Below are 26,121 nucleotides of genomic sequence, written 5' to 3'. Positions count from 1 at the left end.
ATGTCTGCATTGTTTATGCCCTTCAGAAGAATGTTTTGCAAATGTCTCATTGTTAGTGAGTACATTCTGTAATTAAAAGGAGAGAGAGAGAGGTAGCAAATCACAGAAAGGAACTCAGACAAGTGTTAAAATTTCCACTCCTGTGATGTTTGAAAACACTGCAAGCTTGATTCCTCCTAATATTTAGAAAGAAGACAAACTTTGTATTCTGTCTCTACTTTCTGTGGGTGTCTGAGTTTGACATCAGGGGTGTGATATGAGTGGAGTTGGAACCTGATGGTACAATAAAGATATCCTGATGACAGGATAAAGATATGGTTTAGATAAAAGACCCCAATTTTATCCTTGCTGTAGATGCTAATATTATCTACTTCTATCATTAAAACCTGAGCTAAAATGTCATGTGACAAAGAGCACATTCTGTGATATGGGTTTTGGGACTCATGCCTCAAAGAGAGATGTCTGCTGACAGGGGCCTCTGAGACACCAATATGCTATTTATGTCTGATGTTTCCTCACGGGGAAAATTCACAGTCTGGTTCTATGCACCCATTAGCAATATCTTTGTTACTGGGGACCCAGATCTTGGATGGACAACAGAAAGGTTACTTCAGGGCACAGCATTTTGCAGAAACAAATTGTCAGTGATAATAATCATTCATATTTTTCCTGTAGCAGTAGTGACTAAAATCAAAATACATTCATGTTTGCATGTTGAGAGTCAATCTGCTGTAGTCTTTTTAATTCTCCCACATATGATTTTTATAGGGGCTCAAGGAAAATTCAGTAAATTGAAATGTTTTTACAAAACAGTGTCAAAATTATCTTGACATATAGCAAGTTCTTTAAATATAGAGGACTGATTCATACTGTTAAATTTAAATGTGCACCAGTTATTTCCTGGATAAATTTCTGTTCATGGGCTGGAGGGGTGTTTAACTCACCCAAGAAAATTCCCCATGGTCTAAATTTTGGCTTAACAGCAGTATTTCCAACATCAACTATCACCATAAAAAGATGCAGCCTTAACAGCAAACATTTTGCAAATGAAAATGTGTCATAGTCATAGCTTTCAAGGTTTTTTTAGGGATTGCTGTCTGTCCTGGTGCTGCTTAGAAGTTCCATCTGTGTAATAAGAATTTCAGGTCTTTGGGAGGTAAATACATGCATGTGCTGATAGCATCAAGGTATTGTATGGTTATTGTAAAATAGTATCATAGGAGCATAGGAGAATCTGATCATGAAAATGTATTTTCAGTTAGCCTAGCTGTCTAACATCACTTTTGAGCAATTCCCATCAGCCAATTAAGGAGCAGGTGGGAGGGCAGGGACAGTGTACATGGGGCACATATCCAATACTGCATAGCCTGGAGGATGGTTGAGACAGAAGTTGTGGCAATCCAGGAGGACCCCTACATGCAAAGAAAGAATTCCCAAGGAACATATTTAAGAGATTAAAAGCTAAAGTTTCACAGGAGCTTCCTAAGCTGCACCCACAACATTTCTGTGTGAACTAACATTTCTGCACACAAATCTGGATTTGGATTGTGTCTTCTTCAGGTATATATGCAGTTACCAGCTTTTCCCCTCAAATGTAGGTTTTGCAACCTCATTGAGGTACACGTGAAAAATGTGCAGGCCTAACTTCAGGGGCTTCTTTGGAAACTGGGTCCTGAAGGTACAGTGCTGTCTCCAGTACAAAATGAGTTCAGATTTTTTTTTCTGTTCATTCCTTGTTTTATATTTCTACAAGGAAGGAGGATACACTTTTTAGTTTAGTTTAATTGTTATTTCCATTTCTTCTCCACTCTCAAATATTTGTAATGAAAAATTTCAGGCCCTGATATCTTGACCCTCTTGGTTGGATCAGACATTAGCCGCTGCCCCAACACTCCCAGGCCAACATGTCGAGGATATTTGCACAAGCGAACTCACTCAGGGATACTGAAGGGCTGGAGGAAGAGATGGTTTGTGCTGAAACATGATGGCTGCCTTCACTACTACAGACACAAGAAGGTAAGGAGAAGAGGGTGTGATGAGAAAGCAAACAGTGTCATAGTTTACAGCGGAGAGGTGCAGCAGTGTTGTACTCAAACATGTAATGGAAGTGTGCTCAGATATATTGACATCTAATGCCTAGGACTGCTATCATCTGGATGGGTATTTTCTGCATAGAGGTTAACAGGAGGCTCCTTCACTTCAAGCTCATGGCCAAATTCTACCTTCATTTACACCCATGCAACTCCTTTGAAGACATTACTTCAAGAATAGCAATGTTAGGCTTTAGTGGATTCTAATTCTATCTTAGGGTTCTACAGTGTGTTATGAACAAAGACAGAACACAGGCTCAGAGAGACATTAAGTGAGGTGGTAATTTTAGAAGTGCAGGAGCTCTAGACCCACCTACTGAGATAAATATTTTTAAAATTAGCCATGAGCATGGGACTTCTGCACACAAGTGCAAAATTGTGGAGGGGCCAGCAACAGCAAGGCTCGGATATACAGGTACTGCACAAGATTTATGTCACAGTTAGCACTAGGATCCCCAAAAAGAAAGCCAGATGGTGCCCCATAAGGGATAATGTTTGAACTGTCCAAAAGTTCTCTCAAGACTTCCACCACAATGTGGACCTCTGTACACACTCTTACATGCTGTCTCTTAATGGCATAATCTAGGCATAAGTCAGCAGACTTGCAAGATGGTGGCTTACTGTTTGTGTCAAATATAAATATATGAGTGCTTCTAAGTTTCTTCTTCTTTGTAATTATATGATGAGATTCAAAAATCTTTAACATGAATTACAGTTTTCCTTTAAATCTGCTTACCCGGAGCACCACCGTAACAGAAGTTCTATATTTTAAATACTGCTGGACAGTTCCTAAAGGTTCCAATGGTTGCATTTCAACCTGTATCCAGCAGATGGAGTATTTTGATAACGGATATTTTTCAGAGTTGCTATGCCTAGAAGAGCAGCTGAATTCATCTGTTACACAATCCTATTATAGCACAATTTGCAAGGCGCTTTAGTAGGTGCTGCATATAATGACACATTACCAGTCCCTTCCCTTATGTAACTTTGCAACAAAGTTACTCAAGCAGAAAGTTATGCTTCCAAAATTCAATATACTGATTTCTAAGTGTGTCTATTTTTGGTCTTTTATAGTAAAACACTTCATAGCTTATAAAAAGATACACCTCAATGAGCTCAGACATTAGTTTCCCCACTTTTAAAGCAAAATTAAATGCAGGAAGATATGAGGGTCAAATTCAGGGCTAGAGCCTTAGCTCTGTGGAGCCATGCTGAGTTACACCAGCTGAGAATCTATCCATCCCTCACTCTGGAGTAAACCCAACTTTCAGAGTGGTCTCTAGGCCAAATCACATAAATGATGGTGTCAGCTGGCCAGAAAAAATTTGTAAGTAGATGCAAGGGATAAATTAGAGTAATTCTCAGTGATTTGGCAGTCAATGGATGTGCAACATAAGTGTAATGTATACAGTAAGGGGTGCAATGAGAGGCATAGCAGGCAGAAAATAATAGGAAGATGCAATATACAGCAAGCCCCACTCTCTAACATACATCCTCCTTTCAGTTGCTTTTCCTATTACTACCATTTCTCCTCCCCTCCAGTGCACCCTCTCTCAGATGTACGTTACACACCTTCTGAATGATAAATCACTGGAGCACTACTGACATAAAACTGGAATGAAGCAGGGATGAATTCAACTCTTCATGTTCTCGGTTGTTCCTAATGTTCTCAAATATTTTATAAAATGTCCTTTACATAGAACTAATATGTCAACTTCAGACAGATAAGCAATCACCCAGAAACTGTGGTCCCTTTTGCAGCATTCTAACTTGTGCCCACGGTATAGAACTTTTAGGAACAGGAAAAAGTCTACTGTTCCAAACACATATATGCTTTTAACTGGTCTATCGTAATTGTACCTTCTTGTGTAGGTGGTTTTTTCTCTTGCATAATTGCAACCCTTAATCCCATTTTTCTAAGGAAACAAATCTAGCTCCATTTTGTACTAATTTATGCCTTAGGCTTCAACAGTCTTCTCTGGGAACTTATTCCAGGGCCTGTGCCAGCTTCCACCAACATAGTCCTGGCATAGGCCCTTGTAATGGAAAGTCAATTCATGGGAGTAGGAATGCAGCAGCACATAGCACCAGAACCCCTCAGCCACCAGCCAAAATACGTACACTGCAAGCCAGGGAAGGCGTATTGCCAAAGCTGTTGGGGATGGAGAGATGCTATGAATCAGCACATCTCCTCAGCTGCCTCCACTAGCTAGCAGAACTCCCATAGAGCCCTAAGTGGAAGAAATACCACCTACATTGAATTCTCCTGGTGGGCATTGGTCCCAGTGCAGTTTGCACCTTCATGTGGTAACATCTGACAGCAGATATTTATTATGCTTTTACATAAAGATTTGAATTACTTCAATGTAAACTGGTGTGACTCGGAACAGATTTTGGTACTGTATATCTAGGCTTATAATGGAGTTTGTGCACTGGACTAAAATGCCCCTTTACAGTAGTTGTAACATTTAGTTAGCACTCAGGAGGTAGATTCGTCAGAGAGGGGCACATCACTTCTATTAACTATATGAGCTGTCATCTCAGCTTGACTCTGCTCAGGCCTCTGTTGGGCATGCTTAACACAAGTATTAGCATATTAACTCTGCGTTATCTTATTTGCATAGCCACAGCTACAATTAGGGTTGCCAACTTTCTACTTGCACAAACCTGAACATTCCTGCCCTACCCCACCTCTCCTCTGAGGCCCTGCCCCTGCCCCACCCCTTCTCCTAGGCCCCACTCACTCCATCCTCCGTCACTCACTCACTCATTTTCACCGGGCTGGCTCAGGGGCCTGGGGGTGCAGGCTCTGGGGTGGGGCCAGAAATGAGGAGTTCAGAGTGCAGGAATGGGCTCCAGGCTGAAGCAGTGGGCCGGGATGCGAGAGGGGGTGAGGGCTCTGGCTGGGGTGTGGGCTATTTGATGGGGCCAGAGATGAGGAATTTGGGGTATAGGAGGGGGCTCTGGGCTGGGGGTGGAGCCAAAGGGTTTGGAGTATGGGAGAAAGCTCCAGGCTGAGGCAGGGAGTTGGGGTGTGGGAGGAGGTTCGGGCTCTGGGCTGGGGGTGCAGGTTTTGGGGTGGGGCCAGAAATGAGGGGTTCAGGGTACAGGAGAGGTCTCTGGGCTGGAGCAGGGGTTGGGATGCAGTGGTGTGAGGGTGCTGGGTGGGGGTTCAGGCTCTGATGTGGGGCTAGGGATGAGGGGTGTGGGGTAAAGAAGGGTTCCAGGCTGGGATCGAGGGGTTCGGAGGGTGGAAGGGAGATTAGGGTGGGGCAGGGGGTTGGGGTGCCAGGGGACTCAGAGGTGCAGGCTCTAGATGGTGCTTTCCATGTCACCCCTCTGATTCCTACATGGAGGCAGGGCCAGGCAGCTCTGCACGCTGCCCTTTCCACAGGTGCTGCTCCCACAGCTCCCATTGGCTGCAGTTCCCAGCCAATGGGAGCTCTGGGGGTGGCGCTTGGGGCGGAGGCAGTGTGCAGAGCCCCCTGGCTGACTCTATGCCTAGGAGCTGGAGTGGGGACATGCCAGCTGCTTCCTGGGAGCCGCACAGCATAGATGCTAGCAGGGAGCCTGCTACCAGACAATCAACCGGACAGTCAACGACCCAGTCAATGGTGCTGACCGGAGCCGCCAGGATCCCTTTTCAACCAGGTGTTCCGGACACCTTGTAACCCTAGTTACAATAGTAACTTGATACCTGTCCTTGCAGTAGCAGAAGATGTTGCATGTCTACTTTATTGTTTAGCCATTTTTTTACATTAATATTTTAGGCCTAGATAGAAAATGGAAGTGATTTCTGTGGAAATTTCTCCTTTTCAAGGGGTGGGGGGAAATCAAAATATTTTGATTCAGAAATGCTGTGGTACCTCTTGCTTCCATTTGAATAGGTTAGGCTTCAGGATTGGACTACATCTCCCATAATGCACCACAGTCTCTCCTCTTGTTGAGCAGAGGCAATATATAACCTGAGTCCCTGGCTACGGTGCATAATCGAACATATAGTTCAGCTGAGGAGCACAACCCATAGAGGAGAATGGAGACATGAGGAAACCAAACGACAACTCCCATGCAGTACCATGGTAGCATATTCAAACAGAAATATTTTGGTGTTCAGGTATTGTTTTTTCGACAAAAAAAATTAAAAAAAAAATCCATGGAAAGCAGGCACTTTTTGCAAAAAAAAAAAAAAATTCATTTTTCAAAATTTTTACCATAGATACAAGAGCTCACATTCAAAACACGAGTATAAGATGATGAGAAGATTTAGTTGAGAATGTTCCTGCTTTGAGCAGGGGGTTGGACAAGATAACCTCCTGAGGTCTCTTCCAGCCATAATCTTCTGTGATTCTATGCTTCTAAAAAAAAAAAGGATGGGTTTTCTGAAATATCTGGAGCAGAGTTTATTTTTATTTTCACTGAAAATTCATATTTGAAACTGATCAGATTCAGAGTCAACCACCCACTCTTTGCTGCCACTGCTCTAGAAAGGATTCATTTCTCTATTCGGGACTGATTAACTTCTGGTAGTTACACTAAGAGAGTAACAACCTTCAGTCACTATCCTTATGAAGTTTGCATATAAAGTAGGATTCTAGGTATAGAAAGTTGAACAAACCTCACAGAGAGTGAGGGGGAAAACTTCAAAAAAGGGTCTGAGTTCAGGTTTATTTTTTGTAGTTTGGACAATCATTTGAACAATCCCATCCTTGAAAGATCCTGCAAACCTCCTCCCCACAAAACTCGTTTCCCCAAGAGGCCATGGCTTCTCCTATGTGATCCTGCTTTTCTTGATCCTGCTTTCTGCTATCCCCTCGGACAATTGCAGGGAGAGCCTGCTGTACCTTCTTTCTCCTGGCATTGTCAGTAGGCAACCTGATAGGCCTTTTTCTCTGCCTCCATTGAGATTCCTATCAAACACTAACCAACTAGTAATGGTTACACTAGAGGGCAATTAGAGCTAGCAGACTTTAGTTAATTATTAATAAAACAAAAAACTTCTAAATGATTCAGACCCATCAAACTGTACACATAGCTCACCTATGCAACTGCATAATCTTATTTTGTTAACCCTCTCATAAGCCCCTGTTCTTTTGTTATCCTTGCTTCTTGCATAATAGATTTTTACCTCGTGGGGGAAGGGTGTCAAGCTATGTGTTTATACAACTACTAGCACAATGGGGCCTCACTCTTGACTGGGGTCTCCAGAAGCCATCACTATACAAATAATAATAATAATAATCTAGCAGGGGAAGGTAACAGCATGGTAGGCCCTCTCTAGGTCTTGGGAGAGGGAGGATGTCTTCCCTCCCCATTGCCCTGTCAGTCAATGACCTGTAGGCCAGAAGGGACAATTGTGATCATCTAATCAGACCCCCAGTGTAACACAACCCATAGAACTTCCCCAAAATAATCTCTAGAGCATATTTTTTAGAAAAATATCCAATCTTGATTTAAAAATTTTCAGTGATGGATAATCCACTACAACTGTTGGTAAATGGTTTGCATGGTTAATTACCCTCAGTCAAAAATTGATGCCTTATTTTCAGTCTGAATTTGTCTGGCTTCAATTTACAGCCATTAGCTCACGTTATACTCTGCAAGACTGAAGAGTTCATTATTAAATATTTCTTTCCCATATAGATATTTTGAGACTGTAATCAAGTCACCCCATAACCTGCTCTTTGTTAAGATAAATAGATTGAGTTCCTTGAGTCTATCAGTATAAGGCAGGTTTTCTAATCCCTTAATCATTCCAGAGGCTCTTCTCTGAACCCTCTCTAATTTATCAAGATCCTTCTTGAACTGTGTCTCTTGAACAGTATTCCACACCAGTGCCAAATACAGCAGTAAAATAACCTCTCTACTCCTACTTGAGATTCCCCTGTTTATGCATCCTAGGATCACTTTAGCACTTTTGGCCACAGAATCACATTGGGAGTTCATGTTCAGCTGATTATCCACCGCACCTACCAAATCTTTTTCAGAGTCACTGCTTTCCAGTATACACCCTCCCACCCTGCTTCCAGGAATGGCTAGTAGGCCAGTTGAGGGGAATCCAGAAATATCTCAGCCTTCCTCCAATTATTTCTTCTGGCCTCAAACAAAGAAAGTATCAAACCATATCAAAAATTTCACCAGGATTGAACTGAGTTAAGTACTATTATTGGGTTACAGTTGTTTTTTTTATATGTGGAAAGTTTCTTATTTCATCCAAACCAGTTCACTCATCTCTGCCCTTTGGAACTAAAGAAACTGTAGTCATGCCTTCTACACAATCTTCTTTTCTCACTCAATGGTACTCAGTACTCCTTGGGAGCTCCATCAGGTAGAGTTCTAACTAACATGAACTAGTGACAAGAAAGTGTACCTCATTGTTACTGTCATTTGTATTTGACCACATAAAGACTCCATATTTTTCCTCTAAATACCTGATTTATTTTAAAGAATGTTGCTTTTTTCACAACCTTCCCTGCCTTGTTTATTGCCTCAAAGAAAACTCTTATCTGAATAATACAAACCTTATGTTTAGATGGTAGGCTCTTTGGGACAGGAAACATGCTTTTACCTGTGTTAGGAAAGGGTGTGTAAATCTAGAGCACCACACGAATGTTTTGTATTAATAATTATTATTCATCTTCTTACCTTAGCAGTCTTTGTACCATAGGGACACATGCTGCATCAGTTCATACAGTTCTTGACAACCATCAGCCCTCCTTCTTTTTCTTTACTCCAAAGAACAGCTTAAAGTACAATGTTGCAATACTTATTTATTTAAACTATTTTTAAACACCTAAAAAACATGAATCCCTCTCAACTGCTTCTTGTGGTCTGATGGTCCTTTGAAGAGCTCTTAACATAGGTACCTTTTCAATCTGGTCTTCCTAATAATGCACTTCATCACTTTTTGATAGATCCAGTTTCTAAATGAAGTCAGTGGGATCTGAATAAGGCCTTTTGGCAGTGTAATTTCTTCTGGGTATGATTTCTGCCAGGAGAAGGGAAGAACAATAGATAAGTCTGGCTCATCCCTCTCTCTTTTCCAAGAGAATTACAAATTATGCTCTCATTTTTACTCAAGAGTTATATGTCCATGTCAACTATAAGATAAAGCATGAAACATTATGTCCTCAGCCTCAGCTCACTGATGAAGACAGATTCTTCTACTTAGTGGATGTAAGAATTCTTTAAAATAATACACAGAGGACAAACGTACTTTCTGGGGTCTATTTGCATATCTCCTTCCAACAAATTAGTTGGATTTACCAATTTCTAAGTATAATTAGGGCCAGGTTCTGATCACAAAAATATAAATTTTATATTGATGTAATTCCTCTGACCTCAACTAGTTTACTCCAGATTTGCAGCAAGATAAGTGAGAAGAGAATTGGATCCTCTGTTTACACCAGGTGGGGTACAGAATGTAATTCCTCTGACCTCAACTAGTTTACTCCAGATTTGCAGCAAGATAAGTGAGAAGAGAATTGGATCCTCTGTTTACACCAGGTGGGGTACAGATTGCATTTTTGAGCTCAGCTCTTGTTTTAGTTCATATCAGCAAACACTGAGAGGTGGAGGATGTCCTCCTTCAGCTCTATTTTACAGGCATGTAGGTCAAATACAGAAGTTATCCAATCTGAAATTTGCTTTTCCATCCTACAGAATTAAAAAAAACAACAGTTAAACTAATTGCCCTGATGTTCATGCAGTTGTTTATTTAATAATTTGCCCATATGGTGGTTGTTGAAGACTTATTCTCTCCTATCACACATTTGTGAAATGATATGTATTGCAATAGATTTCAGTCACATTGCCTGCAAGGCCATTTTGTCTTCCCTTCAGAGAGATGTCACTGGCCTACATTCTGCAAGCAATTATGTATATGAGTAGCTTTATACAAGTGGTGATCTCATTGGATTCAGCAGGGTCTATTCATGGGCATGTTTGCAGTATCAGGGTCAGAGTAGGAACATTGGGCCAGATACTCAGCATAAATTGCTGCAGCTCCATTGGCTTCAATGGAGTTATAATTATTTATGCTGAGAACCTGATCCATTGCTTCCAGGTCTTTCCCCTGGGAAGTTAGGCACCTGGGTGCTTTTTAAAATCTCTCTGGGCTCCTACCTGCATCTTTAGGCATCTAAAAAGCTCTACAAATCTGACCCTTAAACTCTCTCTTCCCCCACTCTACTACGCACAAATTAACCCACACATATCCCAAAGGATGTTAAGTCTGTGGAATCTGTATTCCTCTATTTATAGCTGGTATATTTTTGTTAATGAACTACATACACGGTATTTTTGATTCCCTGGGTAAGTGATGGGATGCAATTCTTCTTCCCCATCATGGAAATGTTTGGTTTCTACCAACAATAGAGTACAGATCTCACAGATTTGAAGAAGTCATTCCAATTATTTATTATACAAGAAGCTCAACACACTGGAGTTGAATACAAACAAAATGTTGATGGAGGATCATACAAGAATTTACCAAATATTGAAAATAACTTCCAAATTCAAGACTTTGACAATTTGGGTTTATAATCAATTTGTCACAGAATAAAAAAGATTAAAAGAAAATAGAGCATGTGACACCATGATTCTAGAAAGAAAAAGAGTGGACTTTATAGGATTTCGAGAAACCAACAGAAAACATGTATTTAAAACAATGGAGAACTTAAAACACTAATCTATAGTGTCTTGATATGTCCTTAATATCTACTGCCTAGAGTTTTACCATCAGCACATGTAGGAAAAGAGGAAGGAGAGAGAGAGAGACAGACAGGCAGGTAATTGAAATGGAGACTGAACTAAAACGAATTCATACTGCAATATACTGGGAGATACAAAGATGACCATCCTCAAATGTGAAAATGTGGCATTTATATATGTCTCCAGAAGAAACTAATTGGCATTTCCAGAAATTACAGACCACTTGAATTATAGTCCAGAGTGAGTTAGTGCCCTTCACTTGCTCATACTGTATTACCTTTTCATTTATTCCATCTGCTTTCTCAATGCCACCAGTTCAGAATGGTGTGGAACTTTGTAATCAGACTTTTTAAAATACGGAAGATGATCTTGATGGGAACATTTTGGATGGACAGGAGGTGGGAAAATTGACAAAATGGATGGTGGAGAGAAGGAGGCTTTGGTAATTAGGCTAGGAAATTACCAAAACACAGATTAATTAAAGGGACAAATTTTGGAGATGATTTAAAGACAAGTGACATGGGTAGGAAAAGAGGTGATTGGCTTAGTTTGCAGCAAGGGCGATTTAGATTTGCTATTAAGAAAAAAATGTAACTATAAGGATAGTTCAGGTTACCTAGGGAAGTTGTGGAATCTCTGTCACTGGAGATTTTTAAGAACAGGTTGGACAGACACCTGTTAGGCTGGGGTGCTGGAACAATTTTTATAGTGAAGGTGCTGAGAGCCATTGAACCAAATTGTAAACCCTGTGTATGATGGAAACCACTTCAAGACAGGGGGTGCTGCACTCATACTGTTAGGGTATGATCTAAGTATATTTGATCCTGCCTCAGCGTGGGGGGTTGGACTAGATGACTTCTTGATCCCTACATATATTTCTATAATTCTATGATCTAGGAAGGGCCAGGATATGAGTAAAGATCAAAACAGAAGAATAAAAACTGATACCACTGTTCTATTTAAATACTCCGGCACTTAAAGCCCAAACCTCACAATTCTGGCCTTCCATATATTTTTTTCACAGTTGTAATATTCTGAAACGTGCTACAGAGAAACCTGCAGTAGGCACACTGCTGCCTTCACTAAGGAGTCTCTCTGAACTCCCAGTATCTCAGCAAAGGGGAATACAATACACTTTGTATCAGTCACCTTGGCTATATATAGCACAGTTTTTAAAAAATTGCATTTTGTAGGCTCCCAGATTTAGTGCCTATAGGAAGCCCTGAGGCACAGGGTGACTGAGTGACAGCTTGAGTATTGGGTGGGGAGAGCAGAAAGAGTGGATTGTGCATTTCACAACAACAGAATCTCCTTCCAGCCAATAAAGGTGATTAGAGCCCAGTCTAATAAACAAGTATTACATCACCTTGCCTGAGTGAAAGATGTTGTATCATGTCTGTCTCTATTACAAAGCCTATGTCAATCCATCTCAATCTTTATCTTCTTTTCCCTATGTAAGATATATTTAATGCATTGAACTCTGTGGTAGCGAGATGCCATATAGATAGTTATAAAGCACCTGTTCCAACCAAGAGGACCCTAATCTAGGTCTCCCCCTCATTCAGTGGAATGGTTTTGCTTTGTTTCTTGGATGGTTGTTGCTAGCCAGTGTGCAGCTGTCTTTATTACAGGATGCCTGTGTTAGTAGATTTACCCACCCAACATCTTTCTTGTTCAGAATACCTTGAAAGCATCAAATTTCTGTTTCTTTATGGTCTGAACAGTGCTCAGTATCAGCAACATTTACACACAGACAGACACATGCCTCTGACCAAATGAAGGCAGGTCTCCTTTCTTCTGCTTTATTTATATCTGAGTCATTCCCAGGCTGTACAGAACAGGGGAAAATTACGCAGTTAGGAATAATAAAGCTTAAGTGAAATCACTTCCTAATTGGAAAGAGCAATTTTCAGGTAGCTTTAACATAGGTAGCCCTCTACTTTCCAGAATGCCAGAGCAGCCTCCACCTCGCCTCTCCATTTTGGGACTGTGCATTACAGAGATGACAGGTTTGTAAACAGCAATATAAGAACTGTAGATATCTGAAAATCAGACAATATGGTGCATGCTCTCTGTTGATTGCACATACACTCAATACAGAATCAGAATGAGAGAAAGAGTCCTTTAAATTATCCTAATTTTTTTTGGGGGGGGCGATATATTCAGATTCCAATTATTGTAACAAGAAAGAAATCTTCTGCCTACTGTGTGTGGACCTTTCACAGCATTTCAGTCTGACAAACATCCAGTCCTTTGTTCTCTTATACAGGCCTGGGGTATTCATTGCTAAGCATAAGCTCTTTATATAAAAGGCTTAGCTATAAATAGATTTAGGCCTGACCCATTGCTTGTAGAGATACCACTAGTATTTGTTCTTCATTCTTGCTCAGAGCTTTATCATCACAGTCAGGGAGCTGCCACATTATTTACAGACAGCATACAATCTGATTCCTTCTGTGCACCTTTCATGCCTCCCACTGCTACAGGACATATTTATCAATTTATGTTTAAAAAACTACTGACTCCTGGGTCTCCTCCATTTCCTCTGAATTCCTCTCATTGATAAATAAAAAAAAATACCGTTCACTGATGTGACGCATAAGTTGCATTTGGCAGACCAGCAGGTTGCATGCTCTTACCCAGAGACTAGTCTCACACACACGAATCCATAACTTGTCCTGATTCAGACTATCCCAAATGCTGTCCATTGATTGTTACTCCTATGGAGCCTGATCTTGTAAAATGCTTATTACGTCTTATGAGGTAATGCATCCTGCAGTTGATCCTTACAGGAAATCTAAACAATCAACAGTGTTTTCATTAGTTGATGCTACACAGAGAAAAATAGCAGCAAAAGGACCCAAACTGGAGTTGAAAATTAATCGTATTAGTGTTTATATGACAGCAACAAAACTGCCTGTCTGTATCCATGGATGGCAGCACCTATGGCTCATATGTGGTATACATGGGAGATTGAAAACTGGAGTCACTTTTTCACCCTTTTTTTTTCTCCTGCCCTGCCTCAGGTATTTTTCCTCTCACTCAGATTTATTATCTTTTTAGATGTCCATTGTTTTCAAAAAATAAGTATTTTTACATTAAATTAATATTTGTGAAAGGTGCCACGCGTACAGCTCTCGAGACTAAAGTCTTCTATTTATTGACAGAAAATGTAGGTCACATGCTCTCCCGGCAAGTGTGCCCCACCCTATGGAGGAGAGATAAAAGGAGGTGAGAGAGGAGGAGTCTACAGCCAAGAAATTATTGAGATGCAAATCCAAATTTTAGGCAGCAAAGGCAATGAAGAAGGGACTGATTTTAGAGATGTTATACAGGGAGCAGCAACAGGAGTCAGCAGGAGACTCTGGAAGTTGGAGAAAAATAGGGAGAAGTCAAAGCTGACCCCAAGGTGGAGAACTAGGTGGGAACTGTCAGCTATAATGGGAAAGAGGAGAAGTGTAATGGTTGAGGAAGAAAGAAGAGTTCTGTTTCTAACATGTTGAGTTTCAGAAAATGGGAGGACTCTTAGGAAGAGATGACAGGCAAAGGTACTTTCCAATTGCCACTAAGCCAAATCTGATCCAAAGACCTGGAGATGACTGCCTATGTTTCTCATTGCTAGTCTTCTGAACCGCCCAGTCCCTCACTTTCCCTTTTTCTAATGCTGTTTAATTTTTTGACTGCATTTCAGGTTCCCTTTCATATTTTTTTTCTAGGACTTGATTTCTTTCTCTGTAAAGTTATTTTTACACCATCTCCTCAGGATTTGCCTTCTCTTGAATAGCTTATTTTTAATCTTTTCTTTTTTATCCCTTTTGTTGATTTTGAGTTTACGTGCTCATATAGCTCTCCAGTTCTTTCCTTTTCTTACACAAAGCAGCTTAACTAGAATAGTAAATTTGACTCTATTCAAACAAAATCCTTTGATCATAGCAAATCACTTGGAAAATGCTCTGCATGTCATTTACTCACTGGATGTATTTACACCAAATAAAATAGGGCTGGTTCGAGAACATGTAGCTGTGCACTCTATATTACTGACCAATTAATTCAATGAAGTGTTAGATACCACACCCATCTTTTTTTACTGGTCTCTTTCTAAGACTCAAATAAGCCTTTGTTTTTACTGACTGATACACTTTGCTAAATGCTTTCATTTTTTGGTGAAATGGTTCCCTCGAAACTCAGACCAGCTAAGAAAAAATAACCACAAGAGGGGTTATTTCACCTGCGTCATGGAATACACATTCTGCCCTATACCCGGAGGACCCCAAGCTATGTCCTGTGGAGGATTAGTGGTCCATGGAACATTTGCTGGTGGTCTGCAGAGAGCTGTTTCCAAGTCTTGGGTACTTAATGGAATGAACATAAATCTCAGCCCCGTACAATTTCCCCCCTCCACAAACTCAAGGAAACACAAACAGTAGAACCTTTAACTTCCACCTCTACCTACCAGTAGAATTATGTTAATGTGTCATAACCACAGTTATGTTTATGTGTCACAGCTGCAGTAAGCACCAGTGGGTTCAATTCCAGGCCCAGGTATGGTCAATGTCTGATATCAAGATTTTTTTTAACAATAAGCCATTGGTGCCTTCGGTGGCAAAATGCGTTTGCCCCAAAAGAGGCATAGTTATGCTACAGTTACTGTTGAAGGAAACCATCACAGTAAAACTTGTGTCCTGGAGGACTAGGCTAATCAAAAACAGAACTAGGACCTTTGATCCTACTTTGAAGTGTAAACCCCAGATCAGACCCACCTGCTTTATAGGCACATAAGGCTGAAAGGGAGTGAAAATGATTGCTTGGGAGCCAGCCATCGAGGTTCCATAAAAGGGGGCATACACCTGAGAGCGAGAAGGAGTTCTGCATGGGCTCACTATGATAGCACAGAAAAGGAGTTGGAGGAGGGATGGTGTGAATCTGCCCCTGTATGGGTCCTATAGCCTATCCCCCACTACCACAGCAGTTGTACAGACCATTAGCCTGTGGACTGAAACAGGGGACACAAACCATGAGCTGAAGTCAGAATTCCATCATCCTGACTCCTGTGGAACTCCTTGTGCAAAGTCTGCTTATTCAGGGGTGAGGTTTGGAGCCTGAACATATCGTTCAGTTATGCTGATATTTCGGTGTGTTTTTTGTGATTGAAAGTATTATTTATAAAGTAGGTCACACAGCACTGACTATTGGGAATGCCTTTCAGATATTGTATTGGCTTTGCCTTTGAATGCTATGAAAGAGAGGGAAAAAAGCACAAGGATTTGGGAAATGTCCTTACGAGTGTGCTTTTAGATTCTACTTTTCAAAATTAGGTGGTTATTTTACTCCTGCAGAAAAAGGCATGCACAGATACAAATGAGTAATCACATGTGCCCAGAGATTATTACATGCACAAATACTCATTTTACACACAGAGCTGGATATTTTGCATATGCTAGAATTTGTTTGAGTGTATATTTTTCAGTGCAACATAAGCACTTTCTGTGGTTTTTGAATAATTGTCCCTTATTGATAAAGGTCATGCAATTTCATCATAATTCATGCATTCTTAGTTTATAAAATCCCATTATTTGAGCATTATGCTAATAGCACTAATGCTGCCCACATTTCCCAAAAGTAACTGTCAGCTTCCATTTTGCTGCTGGCAAATCTGATGGCAAATTGCCAGTGCTCCAGTAATAGTTAAAAAGCAAAGCAGTTTAAAACACTCTCCAAAAGAGTTTGAAATGGGCTCTCTTGAAAATTGTCTGATGCTAATGGGGAAAACTACTGACTTAGAGATTGACATTAAGGGCCACATTTTCAAAAGCACGGCAATCTACACTTTTAATTTATGCACACGATTTTGAGAGCGCAAGAATTTGGTACCTCAGATCTGCCCAGTTAAAGTTTCAAAGATGCAGAAATAACGTAAGGAGACTCAAAGAGCCTTGTACTTCTAAATCACCTATGAAGATGCTTTTTAAAATTACTGTTGTGCCCCCAAAAGTTGGAACATGTGCAAACACATTTTGCTGAAGCAAAAATAGTTACGAGAGCAAAATTGCAGAGGCAAACTTAGAGGCCACATTTGAAAATTTTGTCTTGAGTGAATCTACAGGGAAGGTTTTTTTGGAGCCTCCAGCTGCCACAATATATGAAAATTAGGGGAATATTTTCAGAGGCACAAATGTCAGTTTGACACCAAACTTCTATATGGAAATGTCTCCGTTAGTTTATCCCAGGCCCTGGGAAAGTGACAGTTTTCATGTTTCAGGAAACAGTTCAATTCCCCAAGATTGTGCTCTGCAGACATGGCAAAACTTCCTTCACCTTTATCTCATCAATTACAGGATGAAGGAAAGTGCAAACCTCTAGATGTAACAAAGTTAGAAGGTGCAGAAATTGGTGTTGACAGCAGCCTGGGTAAACCATTTGTGTTTAAATGCATGCCTCAAACCGGAAACAAGATTTTCTACTTTTGTGCAACTTCAAACCAAGAGATGAAGAGGTAAGCAATCTATTTATGTAACTCTTTTTTCTAGAGTTTGTGGGGGTGTTTTGTGCAAAATTTTCTCTAAAAGACACCTGTCACACCTATAGGAGTGAGGGTTTGATTTTGAAAGGTCCCAAAAATTATTTTTCAGCTTTCTCACTTTCTACAGGTTTTCAGAACAAATAATGTCCTCATGTCATTCAGGATTTCCCTGGGTGAAAACATGCCTGAGTTTTGTGACCTTAAGAGAGAATCACCTGCCTCCCCCACCCCCACACACACATTCTTACCCCCATATTGTCATCCCACTACTTCAATGTAATTGTAAATTCTCTCATGGATTTGTACTTGTTTATACATCATTTCACACCCAAGTATAATGTCACTCAATGTTCTGGCCAGCAGAGCACTGAAAAAGAGCACAGTCCCTTCCTTACCCTCTCCTCTGCTTGCCCTGTTGCATTCATGTTTTTTACCCCAGTTTAAAACTTTTAACCCACCACAAGAGTCTGTTGGGTCTCACTGCCCATAGCACTGGTTTTGTCTCTCAATTAGGGAATATTGTCTACACAGTAGCTGGGAGAGTGCTTCCCACCTCATGTAGACAGACACGTGCTAGCTCTGCTCAAGGTCATGCACTAAAAAATAGCAGTGAGGCTGGGGGTAGCAAGGGCAGCAGCTCAGGCTCGCCCACCCAGTCTCCCCTAGGGATGTACTCGGATAGCTAGCCAAGTGGCTGTCCATGATATCCCTGTCCGCATTGCGTTTTTAGTGCACTAGCTCAGAGCTACCGTGTGTCTGTCTGCCTGAGCTTGGAAGCACACTCCCAGCTGCAGTACAGATATAATCTTAGGGAGCTTTTGAAATCTACTTCTTTCCTTCTGCTGCCAGCCAGGGTTTAAAACTATTTTAAAAAAGCAGCATGTAGGTAATGTTTCTTTTAAGCAACACTTTCAAATAGCCTAACTCATTTTAGGCCAATCTAGCATCTATTGTCAGAGCAGTTAGGATGTGTTTAAAACCAGTTTTCCTTGTTTTTTGCTTTCTTCTGTACTTCCAGAAATGTAAAGAGATGAAGGATGAATTATTTGATACCCTCTATCTCATCTATCCATCCATCCATCCATCTATAGCTCTGTACTTGCATAGAAGCTATTATCATAGTTAGGGTGACCAGATGTCCTGATTTTATAGGGACAGTCCAGATTTGTGGGTCTTTTTCTTATATAGGCTCCTATTACCCTCCACCCCATCCCAATTTTTCACACTTGCTGTCTGGTCACCCTAATCATAGTATCTGAGCACCTCCCAAGTAGATAAATCTAGAAATAACAACAATATGTGGTGCACATAGCCTAGTTGTGGTGGGATGGTCATACCAAACAATTGCAAAACCTTGTCAGGAAATTGGTTTCTTTTGTTTTAAAATACCCAGTTTGTTGTAGTATTTTAAGTTTACTTCCAACTCCTACCCAGCCTAGTAACAAAGAAACAGAAAGTATTGTTAATTTGTCTATTAAAAAGAATCCGTTGTCTGTAATATTGCTGCACTTATAATAAGCCTAGTCTGTTGCTGGCAAATTATTTCTGCTGCTAGTTAGAAATGCCATCTTGTAAATAATGCTCAAAGCCTGTGCATGTATATATATATTTTCAAGCCTTAAGATGGTCCTCAATGTTGCATATGTCTTTGAAAGATGTCCGTATCAGCGAACTAAAAGACTCTGTGAAGGATATTTATTCCATTGTACCAAGCCAAGCTATTCTTTTTTCTTTTCTTTTTTTTTGTTTTCTGGCATTTTGTAGGTGGCTGGAGGCTATGGATAAAGCTGTGCATCCTGTCCATCAGGTAATGCTTTATTATTCTGGTAGCAAGCTAATTTAGTGAATTCAGCACAAGATTAGGAAACAGAAACTCCTGAGTGATACTGCTATCTCTGACATAATGGGGGCTGCAGGCAACTCAATCTCTCTGGGTTTCAAGTATCAAGACATTCACCCACGAAAGCTCATGCTCCAATACGTCCGTTCGTCTATAAGGTGCCACAGAACTCTTTGCTGCTTTTTCTGGGTTTCAGTTTCCCCATCTGTGGAATGGTGTCCATTACCCTTCTCTGCCTCATAGAGTTGTATAGAATTGGATGTAGTAAATGTCAGTTAAAATGAGATAGGATCAAGAGAGGCTAAAATAGGGAAAGAACAAATTAAAGATTACTTGGACAAATTAGATTTCTTCAGGTCACCAGGGCCTGATGAAATGCATCCTAGAATATTCAAGGAGCTGACTGAGGAGGTACCTGAGCCATTAGCGATTGTCTTTGAGAAGTCATGGAAGACAGGAGAGATTCCAGAAGACTGGAAAAGGGCAAATATAGTGCCCATCTATAAAAATGGAAATAAGGACAACCCAGGGAATTACAGCCCAGTCAGCTTAACTTCTGTACTTGGAAAGATTAATGGAGCAAATAGTTAAGCAATCAATTTGCAAACATCTAGAAGACAATAAGGTGATAAGCAACAGTCAGCATGAATTTGTCAAAAGAAATCATGTCAAACTAACCTGACAGCTTTCTTTGACAGAGGAACAAGCCTTGTGGATGTGAGGGAGTGGTAGACATGGTATATCTTGGTTTTTGTAAAGCTTTTGATACTGTCCCGCATGACCTTCTCATTAATAAACTAAGGAAATGCAACCTAGGTTAAGCTACTATAAGGTGGGTGCAAAATGATTGGAAAACCATTCCCAGAGAGTAGTTATCAGTGGTTCAGAGTCATGCTGGAAGGCCATAATAAGTGGGATCCCGCAGGGATCAGGTCTGGGTCCGATTCTGTTCACTTCATCAGTGATTTAGATAATGGCACAGAGAGTACACTTATAAAGTTTGAGGATGATACCAAGTTGGGAGGGGTTGCAAGTGCTTTGGAGGATAGGATTACAATTCAAAATGATCTGGACAAATTGGAGAAATGTTCTGAAGTAAATAGTATGAAATGCAATAAGGACAAATGCAAAGTACTCCATTTAGGAAGGAACAATCAGTTGCACACATGCAAAATGGGAAATGACTGCCTAGGAAGGAGTACTGCAGAAAGGGATCTGGGGTCATAGTGGACTACAAGTTGGGGGTTAAGCCTAGGGTAAAAATCTAAATGTCTTTAAAAGGACACTGTCAAGAAAATAAATAAAAAATTTAAAACAATTTTCTTATTTAGGTTAAAAATTACATCCTAGATCAGTAAAAAGGGAAGAATTTTAAAAAATCTCATTTACTTTTCAATATTCATGCTGTTTGTTTATTTTTCACAGTTTAAATTAGTTTGTTAGGCTTTAGATTATAGTCCATTTCTCCATATGAGTCATTTCTCCAATCAGTGTACTACTGCAAACATTAAAGGGAAATGTTTAGTTGTTTCTTTTTAAATTATCTCCATTAGAATAAAATCAATAATAGAAACATTTCTATTGGTTTCAGGTTTTATAGGAGCTTATTATTACAAAACCTACATTTGGGGCCAAATAGATCTGACCAGAGAATGTGAATGCAAATTAATCTACAGGGCCTGAAAACGAAAACAAAGTCAATTAAATAAATACAAAAAGTTGTAATTATGCACCCAAAGCCAAAGAAATAAAAAATAAATATAGCTTAGAAAATAAGCCATAGAAGCAAAAGGAAAAAAAATCTTACTTTAGTTTGATAGGAAACATCATAATAATAAAAAAGCCCTTAAGCTATCCGTGTTCATCTTACCTCTTGCAATTGAAAGACCTTACTTTGATTCAGCCACTAACAGCATAATTAGCCATTTATTAGACTTGTTTTCTAAGTTACTGGGTGCTTATTTTGACTGATTTGACTTTTTAGCATTGTCTCTGAGCAGACAATAACCCTTTTTGAGTAGGAGGGTTATATACTGAGTTCATCGCACAACTTGTTTCATTAGTAAGTATTGTTTTCAGCTAATTGCTTTCTCCTATTTTTTAAAATGAACTTTGCATTCATTTTTCAGTTTCGCAGAGAAGCTTTTTTTGCATTGTCTGAAATGCTATCCAAGGTGCTGTACCTGAATTTTTAGAACCACCAGCAAAAACATATTACAGGGCTGTAATACTTCATCTCAAATGCAATGGCTCAACACACTAATACACCGACACTATGTCCTCCTAATGAACCTAGTTAACGATATCTATTCCATTAATGCACAGTGTAAGACTACATTTATCTATTGCACTCTGCTGCAGTAAGTCCCAGTGGGTTTCCAGTTCACAGTAAAGAATATAGCTGGCTATATAGCATCAACTCTTTTCTCTCTCTCTGGCTTGTCAAGGATGAGAAAGAAATAACAATTGAGTGAAAAAGAAAACTCCTATAGAAACAGAGCAGGATGCTACTGATATTGCAGACACTCTCCCCAAGGAATTTAGATGACAATGACATAGGTTGTCGCAACATTAGATATTGCAGCTAAGCAAAGCATGTTAGGTTTAGATGTAGAAGTTGGATCCAGATGTCCTTTAGAAGTTAAAAATTAAAAAAAGAGGGAGGGAAATTACATGGTTCCTGTTTAAACTCATTTTAGGCAGTTCAGCCTATTAAATAACTTTTTCTATATTTCCTCCTAATTTTTACTAGCTCTGCTATCTTTCTTTGGCCTGTTCTATAATATGAGCACCTGGACATTTACATCTTCTAGAAATGTCACAGACATTGAGCACATGGTCCTGCATTCATCCAAGTCTCATTGCCATATTCTGTTCTCAGATACTTCTGTGAAACTCCTGTTGATGTGCATGTATCTGAGGACAGGATGTGATCCGTAGTGCCAGCTTTGGCAACAGTGAGAACTGAAGTAATACATAAGAAGAAATGAAATCAGGCAACTTCCGAAACAGCTAGCATGATAGTCCTCTTAGTACAACTTTGGTCCATTCTTGTTAGTACCAGCAAAACTTCAAGTGCAGAAAAAGACAAATAATTCCTTTAAGAAGGAATGAGAAGGAAATGAGTAGTTGCTATAAAATGTGTGCTTGTTAATTGTGTTTCCAGAACCCTTGACATTCCAAATCACTGTGGCAATAAAAGCTATTTTTAGAATAAGGGATTTGGGACTAAAGTCTTTGCAGAATAAAAGCACGCTCCTCATGAAACTATTTTGTGTTAACTCTATAGAATCATGTATGGGTAGATGTCACCCTGCACAACACAAGCCTTCCACCTCTCGCTATCAAAAACCCAGAGTGCCTGGGTCTCCTCCACCAACTGGATAAAACCAGGGACGTGTGGATTCAGCACTACTGCATTCTAAAGGATGGCTGTTTGTATTTTTATGCCGGCATTCGCTCCACACATGCCATAGGTAGGTGATACTCTTTGTTTTTAAATGATTCATATTAACATGAAAGAGTGTACACTATTTTAATGCAAGTATTTTATTATTCTAAAGTGAAATAGTGCCCTTACTGGCAGAAAGCACATTGGGGTTGGCAGGTTGGAGAGTGAAGCAGCATTGGCTGAATGTTAGTGACAAGAGCCACTCTGCCAGAGCAGGTCAAAAATTGCTCAAGTTCCTTAACTTCGTTGCACCGATGGCACACTCTGCTGCAAACTGCCCTGAGTTATTGCTTGGAGCAGGTGTCCCTGTGATTATGGTATTTCCCAATTATGTAGGCAGGGAAACGCCTCTATCCACTGGAGGAGTGGAACTTCCATCTTTAGCATTTATATAGCACTCTTTAGCTTCAAAGGGTTGTACAACAATGAAATAACTAGTGCTTACAACATCTCTCTGAGGTTGAAAACTGAGACAGAAACTTGCCCAAAGTCATACAGTGAATCAATAGCAGAACTAGAATTAGTTATCAGGTATTTTGGGAGGTTAGTTCTGTGTTCTAACTGCTCAGCATCATGCCCTTCTGGTCTTTAAATACACTATTGTTTAAAATAAACCAAACCAGCTTTCTTTGACATTGTAGTGGATCTTCTCTTGCTACCCTAACTCCTTTTCTGAACTGCTCCACTCTTATTGCAGATAGTACCTTACAAACACAGTGTCCACTGTCACTGTAATAACTGGTGTCTCCTTGATACCTGATATGATGTCAGTAGGACTATTAATATAGGACTCACAATCTGGAAGACAAACTTTAATAAATTTTGGATCAGCTTCCTGGGACACTTAAGTAGAGTTGTGTAAACAGCATATGTTTTAGTTCAGTAGCTGAACAGTTCAGGTTGACCTGAAACAAAAACTTTTTAAATTTTCCAGCAAATTGAAAATCTCAAAATTTCCTTTTGGGTTGAACAAAACATTTCATTTTTGAGGATTTTTTAAAATCTTTTAAAATAAAATTAAAGTAAAATTTGAACTGAAAAGTCCTTTTAAATCAACAAATTGAAATTGTTAGTTTAAAAAAATGTCAAAATGAAAAGTTTTCATTTTGGGAAGGAATGTTTGGGTTTGGTATTTCAGTTGGAAAAAACAATTTGGTGAATTCAACATGAATTTGAAAAATGTCACCAGGTAATAAGTATCTGAAAGCAGGTAAAATGGTGTGTCTAAAGTGCTTGACAAAATGAGCCACATTTGCAAAAGCAATTTCTAAATTCTCACGACCAAAATTACACATGCACATTTTGAAGTTTGCCCAAACCTGTGTGTTCAGAAAGCTGGCTATATGATTTTGTGTGTATGAATGTAGAATTTGGGTTGAGGCTATTCTGAGTATTTGAACTCATAATCATTTTAAGTCTTAACTTTATATCTCTATTATTGACACTTCAAGTCAGAGCCCTGGTGCCCAGTTTCACTTTGAAAAGTGGCTATGTAAAAATGGCATTTTCTTACTCAAAGGAACAGCTATCTGTGTATTCATATCTGCTGACCTGAGTGACGTAAATACCTTTCTAATGCTTTTTATTTCCATTATCCCTGTAGAGTCAATACAGCCAGAAGGGACTGAGCTGAGTTTCAATACTTTTCATGTAGCAACAAAATTATTTACTAAGTTCCAATAAGTGACAGATCAGTTTAATCTGTGCAACACCATGGAGAGCACAGGTGTAAGAGAGGGCAAAATTTGGACTGTAATAATAAAAATATTTAGCAGTTGTATAGTGTTTCTCATCCAAAGATTTGTAGAACCTTCATTGATGGTGATGATGTGCAAAATTAAAAGAACTCAATTTGACTCTCATATCTCAGGTTGAATTGCAGGGCTAGCAGATAAGAAAAACAAATATTTGTTTTACATGTAAACTGAATACATTTGATCTGAAAATCATTGCAATTGAGGAACTGCCATTTCTCCAGTCACTTTTCAAAGTAAAAATGGATATTATTGGTTTTTCACAAACTATTTATGTATGTGTATTTTAATTCTCTGTTGCATGATTTTTGGAAGCATCACTGCCTAGGTCTCTGAAAAGAGAATGTAAAAACCTTTCCGCTGCTAAGTAGAAGGAAAGAATTTGTCACATATGCAGTTTATAGTAGACCAACAAGTGGTTCATGCTACTCTCTATTTGTGCTGTTTCCCTTTCTCTAGGTGGGATTTACCTGCAAGGTTACACTGTAAGCGAACAGTCGCTTGGCTCCAGAAGATCTGTAATTGAAATGAAACCCCCATCCGAAGAGTTTCAAACCTTCTGCCTATGTGCAGAGAATGTAAATGAAAACAAACGGTAAATGGAGATCTTTGTTTCACTTCTCTTTGCCAAACTCTTAAATCAAGTAAGAACACTGTGGTTCAAGAACGTTTGCTAACATCTTTCCATTTTGTTTTCACCTGTGTGCTTTCATCTCTCCGTAACACTAGTTTTAGTCGCACTGCAGCAAAATATGCTGGCATCTGTGAGTCATGAGTTCTGTTATTGTCATCACTGGAGTTATAGCAAGGCTGAATTGCAGCAGTTCAAGAAGGAACCTTGTCATGGTATCTCTCATAAGGATGTGTGGGTGGAATGGCACCTGAGTGCCTTTCATGATAGGTCAGACTAAGTGAAACGTAGGTACTTCTAGTTCTCACAGATTAATTACTTCCAACACTGATCATCATAATTAAAAAAATAGCCTATGAAGTCATTTTCTAAAGGCTACATTCTGTCGTCTTGGTGCAGAAAAAAACTCACAATGATGTCCCTAAGACTAAAAGTTGTAGGATTTGACTTATAATGAGAAGCTATTAAATGATTTGGAAACTTGTGCCCAGATATGTTGCTCTTACAGCCAATTGTTCCCTTCCCACCTCTCCAGTCCACTTATTATTAGCACTTTTAGTGACATGACAGTACAACAGATTTATAAAAACCAATTTCAGGAGAAGTTTATCTTCCAAGCGAACATATGACTCCCATTCAGTGGCAGTTGTTGGTCTTTCCTTTCTTTCAGATGGATTACTGCTTTGAAAACCTCAATTAATAAATGGGTAACCCTACACCAGGCCATTCAAGACTTCATGAACCGACCCCTGGAAGAGACAAAGATGTGAAAAAAAATCTAGTTTTTCTTCATACTTTTCTTTAAATACATTTCAAGACAATATCTCCCACACAGATGATATTTTAGCAGCAGGTGAACTTTAGCAGTGGTATGTACCACACATCTTTTGTAAACATTAGTAAATAAAAGTTAATTTATGTTACCTGCATTGTGGATGGTCTTTTTATGTTTCTATTTGTGGTCCATGGTTCCCTAACTTAAGCAGAGTCACTTTGGATTTATATCAGTGAACAGGGATTTTGCCTTAATTGATAAACTACACTTCTTGCTGCATCATAGTACAGTAGAACCTCAGATACAAACACCTGAGGAATTGAGGTTATTTGTAACTCTGAAATGTTTGTA

The 26,121-nt window shown here is 39.6% G+C and overlaps 1 protein-coding gene across 1 annotated transcript in view; it reads left to right on the top strand.

The window, feature by feature from the left end:
- LOC127047441 (uncharacterized) overlaps positions 1–25,845 on the top strand; it is a 50,210-nt gene extending 24,365 nt beyond the window's left edge. The window contains exons 7-12 of the mRNA XM_050945589.1: positions 1,838–2,016; positions 17,135–17,292; positions 19,084–19,126; positions 22,449–22,635; positions 24,824–24,959; positions 25,666–25,845. Coding sequence (XP_050801546.1) covers positions 1,838–2,016; positions 17,135–17,292; positions 19,084–19,126; positions 22,449–22,635; positions 24,824–24,959; positions 25,666–25,765 — 803 coding nt within the window. The 3' untranslated portion in view covers positions 25,766–25,845. The remainder of the gene's footprint in view (positions 1–1,837; positions 2,017–17,134; positions 17,293–19,083; positions 19,127–22,448; positions 22,636–24,823; positions 24,960–25,665) is intronic.
- The last annotated feature ends 276 nt before the right edge of the window (positions 25,846–26,121 follow it).

Source organism: Gopherus flavomarginatus, chromosome 3 (assembly GCF_025201925.1).
Source record: "Gopherus flavomarginatus isolate rGopFla2 chromosome 3, rGopFla2.mat.asm, whole genome shotgun sequence".
Classification (NCBI taxonomy): domain Eukaryota; kingdom Metazoa; phylum Chordata; order Testudines; family Testudinidae; genus Gopherus; species Gopherus flavomarginatus.
The sequence above is the reverse complement of the archived record's forward strand: the minus strand, read 5'-3'. Positions and strand labels throughout refer to the sequence as shown.